At 38.2% G+C, this 13906-nt stretch overlaps 1 protein-coding gene across 2 annotated transcripts in view; it reads left to right on the forward strand.

The window, feature by feature from the left end:
* The window catches only part of FBXL17 (F-box and leucine rich repeat protein 17), a 422229-nt gene that overhangs the window by 273542 nt on the left and 134781 nt on the right, over positions 1 to 13906 (forward strand). For both annotated transcript variants that reach the window (XM_067568742.1, XM_067568743.1), the window contains exon 7: positions 13090 to 13166. In XM_067568742.1, the coding sequence (XP_067424843.1) occupies positions 13090 to 13166 (77 nt within the window). The remainder of the gene's footprint in view (positions 1 to 13089; positions 13167 to 13906) is intronic.

Genomic DNA, 13906 nt, shown 5'->3' on the forward strand with positions numbered 1-13906 from the left:
TTCAGATCTGGGAAAGGTACTCAGATGAAACCAATTGTTTAGCATAAGGAGTTAACACTTGTTGCAAGAGATCAGCTAACACCTCTGCAGTTGTAAAACAAAGGAGAGTTATTGGCTTACAGATTGTTGTAATGAGCCATAGATCCAGTGTCTTTTGTTGAGACCTTAATTTTTAGTGTCTAGCAAAGTTATGAATTTAAGCTCCCAGGCTTGTTTTTGAAGGTGTTGTGCAGGTTTCCTTTGAGGATGAGGACTGAAAGGTCAGATATAGAGTGATCATTTTGTGAAAAGTGTTTGCCCCATGGGTGCGTCCACCCTATTTGCTTATCTTGGATCTTAGTTTTCATCTATAATCATTGTATTTAAGCAAAAACTTGTAAGACACAGTAGTGTGTGTGTATATATATATATATGTGTGTGTGTGTGTATATATACACACTCTATATAGATTTTAATTACTTCTAGTAATAGGACTGAAAATACTTAGCACTTCAGTAGTGCTTTTATATTTTCAAAAAACTTACTGTACAAACAATCTTCACAACACTTCTGTAAATTAGATAAATATTATTTACTTCCATTTACAAAAAGGGGACCTGAGATGCAGATATTTTGCAATATGCCCAAAGTCGCACAGAGAGTCATTGATAATACCTGAATTAGAGTTCAGGCGCTCTTGACTGTGAGTCCTGTTTTTGGTCCACTACATCACATTAACTACTATGTTCTGCATTATTTATTTCCAAAATGGTGCAAAGGAAAAACAAATAGGGTTTTGGTTTCCGTTTCCGTGAGGCCCAATCAGTAATAATAGTTGGTGCAATTGTAGTAACAATTTTACAACAGAGACCAACTAAAAGGTATGGATGGGCGAACCTCAATAGATTTGGTTCAAATAAGGATTCCGAATTTTAGATGCTTAATTTCTTCACCAAATTTATTCCAACTTCTTTGGTCTGGAAATTGAGCCTTGAATCTTGTGAAAACAGGGTTTCTTGTGAAACTCAGATTAGAAATAAGGCACATATGTTTAACAGTGAAGGTAATGAACCATTGGAAAAACTTACCAAGGGTTGTGGTGGATTCGCCGTCATGGGAAATTTTTAAATCATGTCTGGATGTTTTTCTAAAGGAGATGCTTTAGTTCAAGCACAGTAATTGGAATTGAAACAGGAATTAATACAGGGAAATCCTATGGGCTGTGTTATGCAGAAAGTCAGACAGTGATCACAATGGTCCCTTCTGGCCCTAAAATGTATGATTTTATTAAATGCATTCAGTTTGGTCAGAAGTAGCACTTGGGATGGTACTCTGGTACTTTGATACAGGTCCTTGCTAAGATCAGAAAGGTATGAACACTGAACATTTTAGTTAGTTTTATTAAAACTTCAAAGTGTTGGTTGAAGGTTTCTGTTCATTCCTATATTATTTTTAAAAAAGCCTCTTTTAGAAGGATACTTATCTTAGAAAAACATTTTTGAACATTTCAAGTATAATGCAATGCCCTTTATTGATAGCTTCCACACATTGAACAAGACTATTACTTATTGTAGAATAGTTCCAGAGGGGTAGCAGTGTTAGTCTGTATACAGCAAAGACAACGAGAGATCTTTAAAGACTAACAAATTCAATATTTTTAGACATAAGCTTTCGAGAGACTTAGCTCTCTTCTTCAGATACAGTAATACAGAAAATAGTTAACACAGAGTTGCTGTGAAGTTGCTGTACTTCTCCAAAAAAACTCCAAAAACAGACTTCAAAGAGAAACTGCTGAATTAGAAATGATCTGCAAACTTGACACATTCAAACTGGGTTTAAACAGAGACTTGGAGTGGCTATCTCACTACAGAAGGTAAATTACTTTGCTCACCCATTCTCACCTTCTACTCAATGGTCGTCATTAGGTCTTAAGTACCGGACTCCACCTCCCCCATTGTTCTCAATGCACCTGGTTACCTATAAGATACCAACTCTGTGTTAACTATTTTCTGTATTACTGCATCTGAAGAAGAGAGCTAAGTCTCTCGAAAGCTTATGTCTAAAAATATTAAATTTGTTAGTCTTTAAAGTGCCACAGATCTCTCGTTGTCTTTACTTATTGTAGAGAACAGCTGGTTTTGAGTACTCTGACTATTTACTAATATGCCACCAACAAGATGGTACAAAAGCATTTCACAAACAAAAACCCATCATCACTGAGGCTAACGGCCTCTGTAACTCTTGCGCCGCCAGGGGGTCTGAAGCAAACTGACATAATCTGTAAAATGCTGAGTAGTTATAGCCGTGTTGGTCTCAGGATATTAGGGAGACAAGGTGGGTGAGGTGGTATCTTTTATTGGACCAACTTGTATTTGATGAGAGACAAACTTTCGAGCCACATAGAGCTCTTTCTTGAAAACTTGTATCTCTCACTAGCAGAAGTTGATCCAATAAAAGATATTATCTCATCCACCTTGTCTCTCTAATAATCTGTAATAGGCAGGAGGAAGTGGGACCAGCCTTGCTGGGATAAGTGCTGAGCTGGCAGAGTTCAAGGAGTTAAACCTGCCTTTCCCTCCCTAGAAGAAACTTTATTGGGAGGAGAGTGCTGTCTAGTGTTCTCAGGAATGACTTTCCTTTGCATCCACAGCAGCTGTTGCACCAATGGTTAATAGGTCCCTGAATATTTTTCCATATATGAGATGAAATAATTATACTTGGCACTTATAAAATGACTTTTATCTAAAGATCTCAAAGCACTTTTCCAGCATGAATTAATCATCACAACACCTCTCTGTATAATTCCCATTTTAGAAATTAAATCAAGTCACAGGGAGGTGAAGCATCTGACCTAAATACACAGTTGCTTGCAAAAGCTAGAAATAGAATCCAGATATCTTGACTCCCAAGTCCCTGCTCTAATCACTATACAGTGGTCACCACTCAAATCTTTACAATTTTGCCTTTACAAATAGGTAATATTACCATAGCTTTCCTTATATTCATCATATGGAATGCCATAATGTGTAAATTACTTGCAAAGGCATTTGTACAGATTGTTGTGATGACCACTGTATCTTGCCATTTCCAGATGTAACACAGTCATCCATCTGAATCATAAATAAGATTGACCAAAATGCAAGTAGTATGACAGTTTCTCAAGAAAGCAGTAAAGAGCACGTAGTCCTGACCTTAAGCAACATAAATCTAAATTACTAAAGAGCAGTCTCTTACTTAAGAGGAGATCTTATTTAAATCAGTTATTAACAGGCATGCAGAAAAAGTGAAGGGAAAGTGTGTGTGTGGGGGGGGGCGGGTTCTTTGAGCAAAATAACCTGGTTTCCTTTTTAAAATCCTTTTAACATCATAATAATTAAGTGCTTTATTGTGTTTTTAAAAACATGGTCTGTGAATGTGGCTGGGGAAGTGCACCATCCTGGCAGCAGTTCCTGAGAGTCTGATTTCCCTGTCACTTACACAGTTACACTGGTGTACTCTCATTGACTTCTTGGTTTACATCAGTGTGAGAGGAGAATCAGGCCCTCTGGCATTCATGGAGACATCATACCTTCATGAATGATGACGGGGCAGCCAAGGCTGCAACTTCCATTCTATCGACAGTGACTGAGCTTTGCTGGTTGGTGTAGAATGAAGACCCAGGCCATGGCCCTGTCCCACTCTGGCTCCTTTGGTAATTCTAGCATTGGTGGCACTAGAGCAGGGATTCTCAAACTTTTTTTGCTGGAACCCTCTTTGAAAATATTTCAGGCTGTGATAACCCTCAGCCTCCCTCCCCATGCCAGGCCACCCACCTGATGTCATGCCACCCTTACTTCTGCACTGCTACTGGGGGCTGTGCTGCCTTCAGAGCACCCAGCCAGCAGCCACTGCTCTCCGGCCACCCAGTTCTGAAGGGCTCTGGCTGTCAGCCATGCACAGGGCCTGTGCCCTGTGGGGTCCCAATCCCCAGTTTGAGAACCCCTGTGCTATAGGGTTGCCACCTTTCTAATTGCTGGTTACCAGACTCCTGAGGCCGTGCCCCTGCTCCACTTCTCCTCCACAAGGCCCTTTCCCCTTTTCTGCCTCTTCCCCCAAGGCCCCATCCCTGACACTTGCCCCGCTACCCCCTCCCATTGCTCGCTGGGATCATCTCCACTTCCCCCCCATCCCCCAGCTGGGCTCTCTGCTCCAGGGCTGGGACGGGAGTGCTGCAGCCTGACAAGGAGCCTGCCTGCAGGTAGGAGGCAGCCCCAGCTGAGTTAATGACCTGACGCCTCCCCCTGCCCTGCAGTAACCACACTTTTGGTGTCCTGTCAGATGCCAGGCCCCCTTTTCAATTGGACTTTCCAATAAAAAACTGGGCACCTGGCAACCCTATGGCACCCAGACACAGAAGCCAATAACCAGATTGTCCAGGTAACCCTAACTAGAGACTCACCTAATGCTTGTACTTTGGGAATGCAAGGATTGAGATTTTGACTGCCACTTGCCCAGGATGGAAAGAGAGAGAGGCACTTTTCCTCCCTTCCCTCTTCTATATGCCCACGCAGGCCTAGCCCCAAGCTAGCCTCATATTACATCCTTGTCATATAAACTAACAATATACAATAGCACAACTAAAATGTTGAAAAAGGAGGGCATTATTTATTTGTTCAATATAGGCAAAAATCACTGCTGGCAAAATTATTCCAACTCTCATGTAGTCAGTGGAATTGATTGCTCTTGTTTATTCAGTGGAGATATTGGCCCTGTGAATTTAAGATGTTACAATTGAAGTTCTTGCTATTAAAAAGGTTGATGGCCTCTTTTCATCTCTCATCCATGTTTCCAAAAGTGTATAGAAAATGGATAAAATGTAACATTTAATTGTCTTTTAGACTCTAGCATACCTAGTTGTTGGCTTTTATCCCAAGGTACATCCAGACAAGTCTTGAATCTTTATTATTTTCTACAGTTGCTGTTATTCTGTAAATCTGTTGTAACTACATCTAGTACCTCCTGTCAGGTTGGGAGCCTGGTGCATCAAAAGCCATCTCCAATACTATTACATTGCAGGCCTGCAAGAAGAATTAGAGAATTAGCTGACTTGCCCCTTTTTTTCTGTTTCTCCGTCCCTCAAGTTAATGCAAATCAATTGCTAGAGTTCTACACAGTTAGGATAGCAAAAATTCTGAAGATATTTAATTTTAAGAACAACTACGAGAAATTTTAAAATAAATATCTGTCGTTTTTCTGTCTTTTCTGTTACTTCTAGCATGACAACATGTGTATTAGTTTCCACTGTTTTAAGTTACTAAGGAGCTTTGCTAAAATGATTTCCTAATGACACTGGCTTTCTAGAGAATACAATTTTGCTAGTGAGAACTTAATGACTGCCCTAAGATAATTGTTGTTAATTCATACGAGTAGTGACATTTTGCAGATCAGTCCCTGGCTACACCATACTCTGCTCAAAACATGCTTTGCAGACACTCTTTAATGCTTTTTAATTGCAAGTCTTCGCCTGCTTTTTCTTGCTTGCAATTAATATCTTTTCCTATAGCACATTTCTAATGCTCACATGAAAAGTAATTTATAAGCATATATTTTCTGCTGAAATTTAATTCAGCAGTTTATTTAATTGTGTCTAATGGTAGTGAAAGGAGAAGTGAAAAGCAAAAGTTTCTCATGAGTATAGAGCAGCGGTTCTCAACCTTTTTTTCCCCGAGTACCACTCGGGTCAGGTACAGTCAGGTACCCCTTTACCGGGCTGTACCTGACCCGAGTACCACTCAGGAAAAAAAAAGGGGGGGGGGGGACTTTTGGTGGCGGCGGGGTTTCGCGGCAGCGGGGGGAGGGAGGGGGACTTTCGGCGGCGGATTTGGCGGTGCGGTACGGCTCGCGTACCACCCAGCCTTCTTCGAAGTACCACCGGTGGTACGCATACCACCGGTTGAGAACCGCTGGTATAGATCATTCACAAACAAATATATAGAAAAGGACAAATTATTCATACCGTAAATAAAAATAAGCAACAACAGACTGTCCTGTTTCCAAATATACACACTCATTTGTATATAAAGAGTGATCGGTATTCTTTACATAATGTTTTGGAAAGATTCATTTAATTTTATTATCATTTTTATAGATGCTGGATAATAAAAGGCTACTTTCATTTTGTTACTTCTCCCATTGTTTCTCTGACCTGAGTACAAATTTCCTAGGAGGTCATCTGTTCCTTAGTATCCTTTATCTGATCACCTTGCCTGGATGAGAGATTTTTCTGAGATACAACTGCATTTATTGACCCCTTTATCAGTTTTTATATTATTCACAAGTACTGATTTAATACCTTTTCCCATTCACTTTATACTTATCCTATCTGTAGCCTCTTCTCTTACTTTTAAAGCCATCCTTCCTGAGAACCCTGATGTATCTCTTTCATAAAAGCGTACTGTCTCTACCAGTTTTGTGTTAGAGCTCCATGTTCATTCCTAAATCTACTTCTCTTCCCAGTGTACTACAGTGCTGTTCCTGGTTTTGTTTTAAAGGATATCAGACTTGTTTTTCTGTTCAGAGAGATATCTGTGTTGATCAAATGCCAAAGTGACTTGGCGTGCACATTCTGAAATTATTCTGAATCTCATCAAGCTGTGTATTAATGTGTCTCTAATGGTGCTGTTTCTTTTCACACCTCTACGGTGATTGAAATGCGTTCCTTTAAAGTGAGATCTCCTAACCACTGTATGGCGGTTCCAATTAGCTTCTCTTGGGCCTGAAGTGCATCACAAACGGTAACAAGGTCTCCTAGGAACACTTTTGTTGCAAGTACTGTAGTCATATTTCCTCATTAATTCCTTTCAGTTGTCACTAATGCCATGTTCCAAGCTTTTGAGAAGTAGCCCAAAAACAGAAAAACTAGGTATCTATGTAGAATAGACAATTATTTTCCATAATTCAAGTCCCCCTTGAATGCTTTTGATAGTTTTGAAGCTTACCCAGTTTAATTCATTAACCATTACCACTCACTTAAGTCAGATGATTTAGTGATCCTAAGAAAAGAGAAAAAAATATTTTGTCAGATGATTCATTTTCTATATTTATTTTTTTATATTTATAGTCATTTAACAAACTATGAGCAAAATAAGAAAAACATAAAATATTTAAACATGTTGTTTGTACTTTTATATGGATACCATCAAAATCTATAGGCCTTAATTTTTGGTTTCATCTGCATGTGTCCAGATCATGCTGTTTTTCTGCTCTACTTTTCAGCTCTTTTCCTGGGAGAATATGACAGTGTAGGAGACTCATGCTTTTGCAGAGCCTCTAAAGGAATGATTTTTTTGGGTATATTTCAATAGTCTGCTTGCTTATGTATGTAGAACTGAGAAGGGCTGAGCAAAAGAACAGCACAATCTGCATGCTGTCCCCAGGGTTTGTCAATAGTGGTCCTTCTAACTGGAGAAGCTGAGATTTTAACAATTATCGCAGTTGTTTTTTGGAAAGTTACCGTACTTTCCAAGAAAGATGAAAATGTTTTTAAGTGATAGGTGCAAGAGGCAGTTTTGATCCTTTCATCCTCTGAACACCACCGAATTTTGAGGAGTTTGAAACTCCATTCATCATCACAGTATTGAACGTACTCTCGTTGCCTACAATTTCATAACATCATTCAGCTTGTAACATTTTTCAAATTTGCATTGGTTATGTTCTTCCACTGTGAAATATTATTTGATTGGCTTCATGCTGTGAAATCATTTTGTGCTATTTGCCTTTTCCCTGGCTCTGTAAATTTGCTTGTTTAGGATACCAACCTACCACATTTAAAAACAAATGTGATAAAAACTAACTGCATATTAGACTGTAAGAAAATGGTCTTCATAAAACTTACGGTGGATGGGGAAAAGTCTTGGCAAGATGGCACAAAGTCTTTTCCTTTGGCATTTTCAGACTGAATGAATGAATAATTGCCCTCCCTCCCCCCAAAACACACTATTCATTGTTCTCTCTCCTTTGGTATTTTTCATGTGTTAGATGGCTCTAAAGAGTTCTCCTTCTTTAGAAAAGTCACAGATCAAGTCAGAAGATTATATTTTTAGCCAGCTCAATTCCTGAGTATCTTGTTTACCATGCTGCAAGCTCTGCTCATTGAATTTCTTTAGCTGTTTGATTAGGAACAATTCATTGCTTTGGTTATAAAATTCAGGGGGTGAGTGGGTCAAAAGAATATGTACAAGTCAAGTGTATTTTCATAGTCTGGGAAAAACAAAAATTATTATTCTCATTATTCTAAGGCTCAATCCTATTTCCAACTTTCTTTCTGCAAAAATGTTTGCTTTTTCGGTAAGTAAATTGACATTAAATAATGAGTTCTTCAAAATAATAATTTTAAAAACTCTAACCTTTTATGAAAATTGGTGCAAATCAGCCAAAGTATAAACTTAATGTCTTAAAAAGACTGATATGGCTACAATTGGGGGTAATTTTTTGATGGATTATAGCAAACAGACTAAATATGACTTGATCCTTACTTTGTAGAAAAGGTTAATATCATTTGGTGCTTTTACCCTTTTTCTTTGGTACCATTTTTAACAATGATTAATAAAGGTAGAGATAATGAATATACAACTACTTTCCCCTCTCCCTTTCATACTGTAAGGGACTTGTTCACAAAAATAGTTTTAATATGTGTTCCGTCCTATACAAGTTGATCAATATGTGGGCGAGGCAATGTACAGTGTTTTCGGTATCCCTAAAAATTAATTTATATTAGAAAGGAACTAAAAGTGAAAATTAGATGATGGAGCATGGCAGGCAGCTGAAGGGGAATACAGGCGTTTCTGAGTATGGTACCAGCTCTATTAAAGATTGCATGATTTCAAAGAAATGTGTGATCTCCTCATTCCTTTGGATGCTGCAAGTGATTCAATATTTTCATAACATAATTAAAAATGGGCACCTTTTGACAATGGGTTTTACGTGTTCAGATGTAGTGCAATCAGCTGAAAATTGTGAAAAAATTACTCAGATTGTAGAAAATTGAACCACGTGTTCAATTTAAATTCTGTGTAGTTGCTCAGAAAACCTTACAAGATTCCACAAGCCATACAGTGTAGGTTCAGCTCTCAGTTACAAAAGCATAATTGGGGAAAATTAATGAATAAGCAATATATGCAAGTTCCTTGTATCTTAATTCTTGGATTCATGTAATTATGTTAAAATGTAAGCTTTCATTAAAAATAATATGTTCTTGTACTCATGCTTGTGAACAAAAGTTTGAAAATATATACTGAGTATACATCGTACAATGACATTTGCCTGAGTCTGCAGCTAGCCTAAAAACAGCTCTGAGAAATGTGACTTATCCCCAAAGTTGGATAAATCACTGCCCAGGAGAGAAGAGGGGCACTGGCAGCCACTACAGTCCAGGATTTTATGGATAAGGGGACCTTTACTACCACCACCCCAGATTGGCTCTGTTGGTATTGCTGTTGCAAAGATTCTACACAGATTCTTAGATGAATGGGGGCTGAGACTTCCCTCCTCCACAATAGACCACAACCTGCCTAAATCAGGGAGTGGCTAAAGAGGACTAGTGGTGGGAACCCCAGAAGCCTTTTTTACAGCCATTCCTAAGAGGTGTGGGGCCATGATGTGAAGGAGGTGGGGAGCCATCTAGGGCAATGGAGTGCCTTCATCTGTCCCTGAACACAGTGTGTGTTCAATGTTGCATAATTGAAAACAAAATGAAAAACCAGATTGTTTCTTTGGTTTGACTCTCTTCAGGTAGTAATGGTCAAGATTAATTATAAGGCTGTGTGCTTGCTCAGTTAACCTTCTCTTGGTAAACACTGACAATTATAAATAATTCTAAATCTTATAGAATACATCTCATTCGACACAATAATATAAATAATTTTTCCAAGGTTAGAAGTTGGCCCAAAGTAGTGTATGTAAGAAACATTTTCAAATTAGGATTGGAACTTCAGTTCTCTGTCTCATGAATTACACCATATATATTAATAGACGACATGTCAAAATGTTCCTGTTAATTAAAAGGGCTGTTCAACTTTTTGCGACTGTACGGTAGACTGCAAGTAGTTCAGGTTAAAATGTATCTAGTCTCATTTTATAAGAGAATAATTTTCTTTTTATTCACATTATGGATATGTGCAGAAAAACACTATTATCATAGAATACAATACAAAGTCTTACATTTATTTATATTACAAATCCATCACTTTGTGCCACTTCACAAAGGCAACAAATTCCTTTGCCAAAATGAGGTCCTCCAAAATTCTAAATGCCTTTCATAAACTGTATAAATTTAGAATAAGAGGATTTAACTGTCTAAATAGTTTGATTTGTATAAAAGTAACCTCATGAACCTGCATGGTTCAAAGAATTGATAATGTGAAAAGAGTTGATCTCAGTCCAGTTCCCACAGGGAAAATCACCACCACAGTTGATGCTAATAGGTGCCCTTGTTGGCAGTCTCAGTTAAGAAGACAAGGACTGGAATGGGCATGAAGATTGAATTAGCTTCTCTCCCCTAGAATTTTTGCTTAAGGTCAAGGCTGACATGCAGTGGTAAGAAAGTTTTCAGTCCTTTTACCTTTGTTCTGTCTGCTCTCTGGCTGAAAAGAGGACTTCATTCTCCAGTGCTACCACTCTAACAACTTTCCACATACTAAGGTCACCCAATTTTAGAAAGGAAAATTGAATATTTATTAAAAATATGACCTGATGGATGATATAAAAATATGGTGAAGGAAATCAAGGTCAAAGTGACCTCCACAGGAAAAAATAAAGAGAGTAGGTTTTGGTCAGGATTTTGAGGAGAGTCAGCATCAACAATAAAATCAGGTTGGGGAATATTCTGCTGTTCCCACTGCTACTGTGTGGGGTGTGTTCCTAGGGTATAAATGTATTTTCCCCAAAAGATTATGAAGGATTCAAGAATACATATTTTCACTTTAAAGTTAGTAAATATTTTTATCCTGAGTAATGCAGCTGGATTGACTTGGGAGCCATAGCAGTCTATTGGGTCAATGACCTGCAAATTAAAAAGGATCCATTCTGGCTCTAAAGGAATTGTTACAATTTATCTTGCTAAAAATCCTCTTTTTAAAATGTGTCTATATAGAAAGTTACCCACTCTACAGGCTATCACAGCTAGTCTTAATGAGCAAGCAATACATTTTAAAATTAGCAGGACAAGAATATGTTTTAAGGAACTCCATTACATGATTGATATCTGACAAATAATACAGTTGTAAACACAACATTATTAATTAATCCAGATTAGTTATAATTAAATGATAGGAGAAATATCTATTTTACAACATATTTAGTACTTGTTTTCTTTGGGTTTTTTGGATTTGTTTTGTTTTTGTACTTACAAATAAAAGAACGAGGGAATTCACAAAGAATTGTTTAATTATATAGTTGTGACAAACCAAACAGAAACACTGAAATTCAAACTCCATTCTCATAAATAAGACCTTCTGTAGCAACATATTGGAACACAAATGGTACATGTTATTTCATGACCTGATGAATGCTGATCTCTGCACTAATCACTGTTGAAACATAAAACTCTATTTCAGCCCGACATTTATAATGGCTGGTACATTCTAAAGTCTTATGTCGCCATTGTAATGCAGTTTACACTTTTTGTCTGCAAAATCTCTCAAAGCTTAAACATTGCATGAAGCAGATCTTGTATCTGATAGTTACATTGAATTTTACAACAGAAATCAAAACATTTCTGTAACATTTTTCATTTTTTTCCAAATAACCTGTGTAAGATATTGTATATTGAAGCTGCATTAATGTGTCTTTTGAAACTGGTTTTCACAGTCTCACCAGGCTATTGAGTTTGGGTCCCCACACATCAGATAATGTGTACTTTTACGCTTCCCTTGGTTTGTCTCTTTCTTTGGCCTCTCTGACAGACTTCCTGGACACAGACTCCGGGAAGTGGGACCTCATGGTCCAGCTGCCTGAGGTTCCCCACGACCACTGTGGACCCCCTACCTCAAGGTGCTTAACACATCCTTTGCCAAAGCTCCAACCCCGTAGACACTCTGTCTTTATCATTTACTTGTCCATGGACATATGATGGTTGAAACACATACCACACAGACTTTGCCAAAGTTCCAAAACTAATTATCCTGGAATTAGAGAAAACAAAAAATATACAGGTCCAGACAAAACAATAACACCTAGACACATTTCCCTACCACAGTTTCCTCACCACTCTCAAACATTCTTTAGGCTTATGTCATAGTCCTCTAGTGTGACCAGGATCCTTCCCTGCACATAGCTTCTCCTCCAAAACATGGAGTCTTCTCTCACTCCTGTATCCAGCTTTCTGCTTCTGGTCCCTCTCTCCAAAATGGCCTTTGAGTTAACCTCCCTTTTACAACTTCCAGTCTCCTGGTCAACCCCCGATCAGGTGATCAAAGACCCCTAATATGTTGATCTTTTGCTTCATTACTGACTCCCCTGATAGACAGGTTCTTCTGGGCAGTAGCCATCTCTTTGTCCAAGGATGTGTCCATGTGACGAGAGAACCATAAAGGTTTTATGATTCTCCATTGTTCCATTGTTTGCACTGTGTCACTATCCCTTGGAAGTCCAGTCCACCATAGAGATATTATCTTTTTATCTCTAAAAGATAAAGAGAAGGCAGACAAATCCTGTGTTTAAAATGGAGTTTGTAGTTTGACAAAAATATATACAGAGAGTACATAATCTCAAACTGGAATTAATAAATTGTACATAAACACATTTCCTAAATTATCACACGGGTAATGTAAAAATATTCAACATAACTTAATGTTTTGCCTGTCAAGAACTTTTTAGGACATAGGAATGTTAGTTGTAAAAAATGTGCCTAACTGAAGTCATATAAATTTTTTAGTATTTAAGTTTAAAAGGTGTGGCTTCTCTAAAATTCTTTCAGTAGAATTTATTAAAGTTCACACAAAGCAGTAAGTTTTGTATAATGCATTCAGAATTAACCTTATTGTATTACAGTTGTGAATGTGCCCTTATTCATTTAATACGAAACGCGAACTTGCAACTGTGTATGTTATTTTTCTTATTTTGTATGTATTCCAGATGTGTGGAAGTCATTGCTAAAGAAGGACAGAACCTGAAAGAGCTGTATTTGGTATCCTGTAAGATTACCGACTATGGTATGTAAAATGACTATTGTTTTTCATCCTTTGTCGAGACTGATCTGTTGTAGCTTTACATGGAGACTTAAAAAGTAAAATTTCCCTCATCATCACTAAGTGCATAGATATTATGTGTCAGCCCCCTTGACAGCTCAACTCTTCTTCTTGCATTTTGCTTGAAAAATCATGAGTAATGAGTACTGTAGCAGAACAGTGCTCATAAGCACCACTTAGCCTTGGTGAGCAACTCAAGAACTCACTTAGGTGGGGAAGGAAGGGCCACTCTCCTTGCAAAGCTCCAGAGCTTCTCAGGGGGAAGGGAGCCTCTCACCACAGAGCTCAGTACTCTGGATCCAGAACAGGATGTGGGAGGGGAGGGAGCTAGTCATCCCTCTCCCCTGAACCTTTGCATACACCCTGCCACTTTTGTCAAGTAGGAGAAATCTGCTAGGGACCAGGGGGATGGTTTGTTGTGGTCTGGTTTAAGTACTTTCCAATGGTCTTATAATGCTATTGATTTCAAATGCATAACTATTCAGGCCCCACCAAATGGCAGATGCTTCTCTGTAAATGGAAGCATATTATTCTATAAGGTGTCATGCAAAATGTAGAATCAGTAATGTCTTAGCCAAATTTTGAGTATCATATTACACTGGCCAAAGTTCTGGGAGGGAATGCCTGTATGTGCAGATCCATTCTTCCTTAGTCTGCCTGGTAGTCTGTTGAGGATATTAGCATATGCACTTGGTCCATGTAGG

This window comes from Emydura macquarii, unplaced genomic scaffold (genome assembly GCF_026122565.2).
Source record: "Emydura macquarii macquarii isolate MOO-44397 ecotype Brisbane River unplaced genomic scaffold, CSIRO-AGI_Emac_v2 contig_2897, whole genome shotgun sequence".
NCBI classification, from domain to species: Eukaryota; Metazoa; Chordata; order Testudines; family Chelidae; genus Emydura; species Emydura macquarii.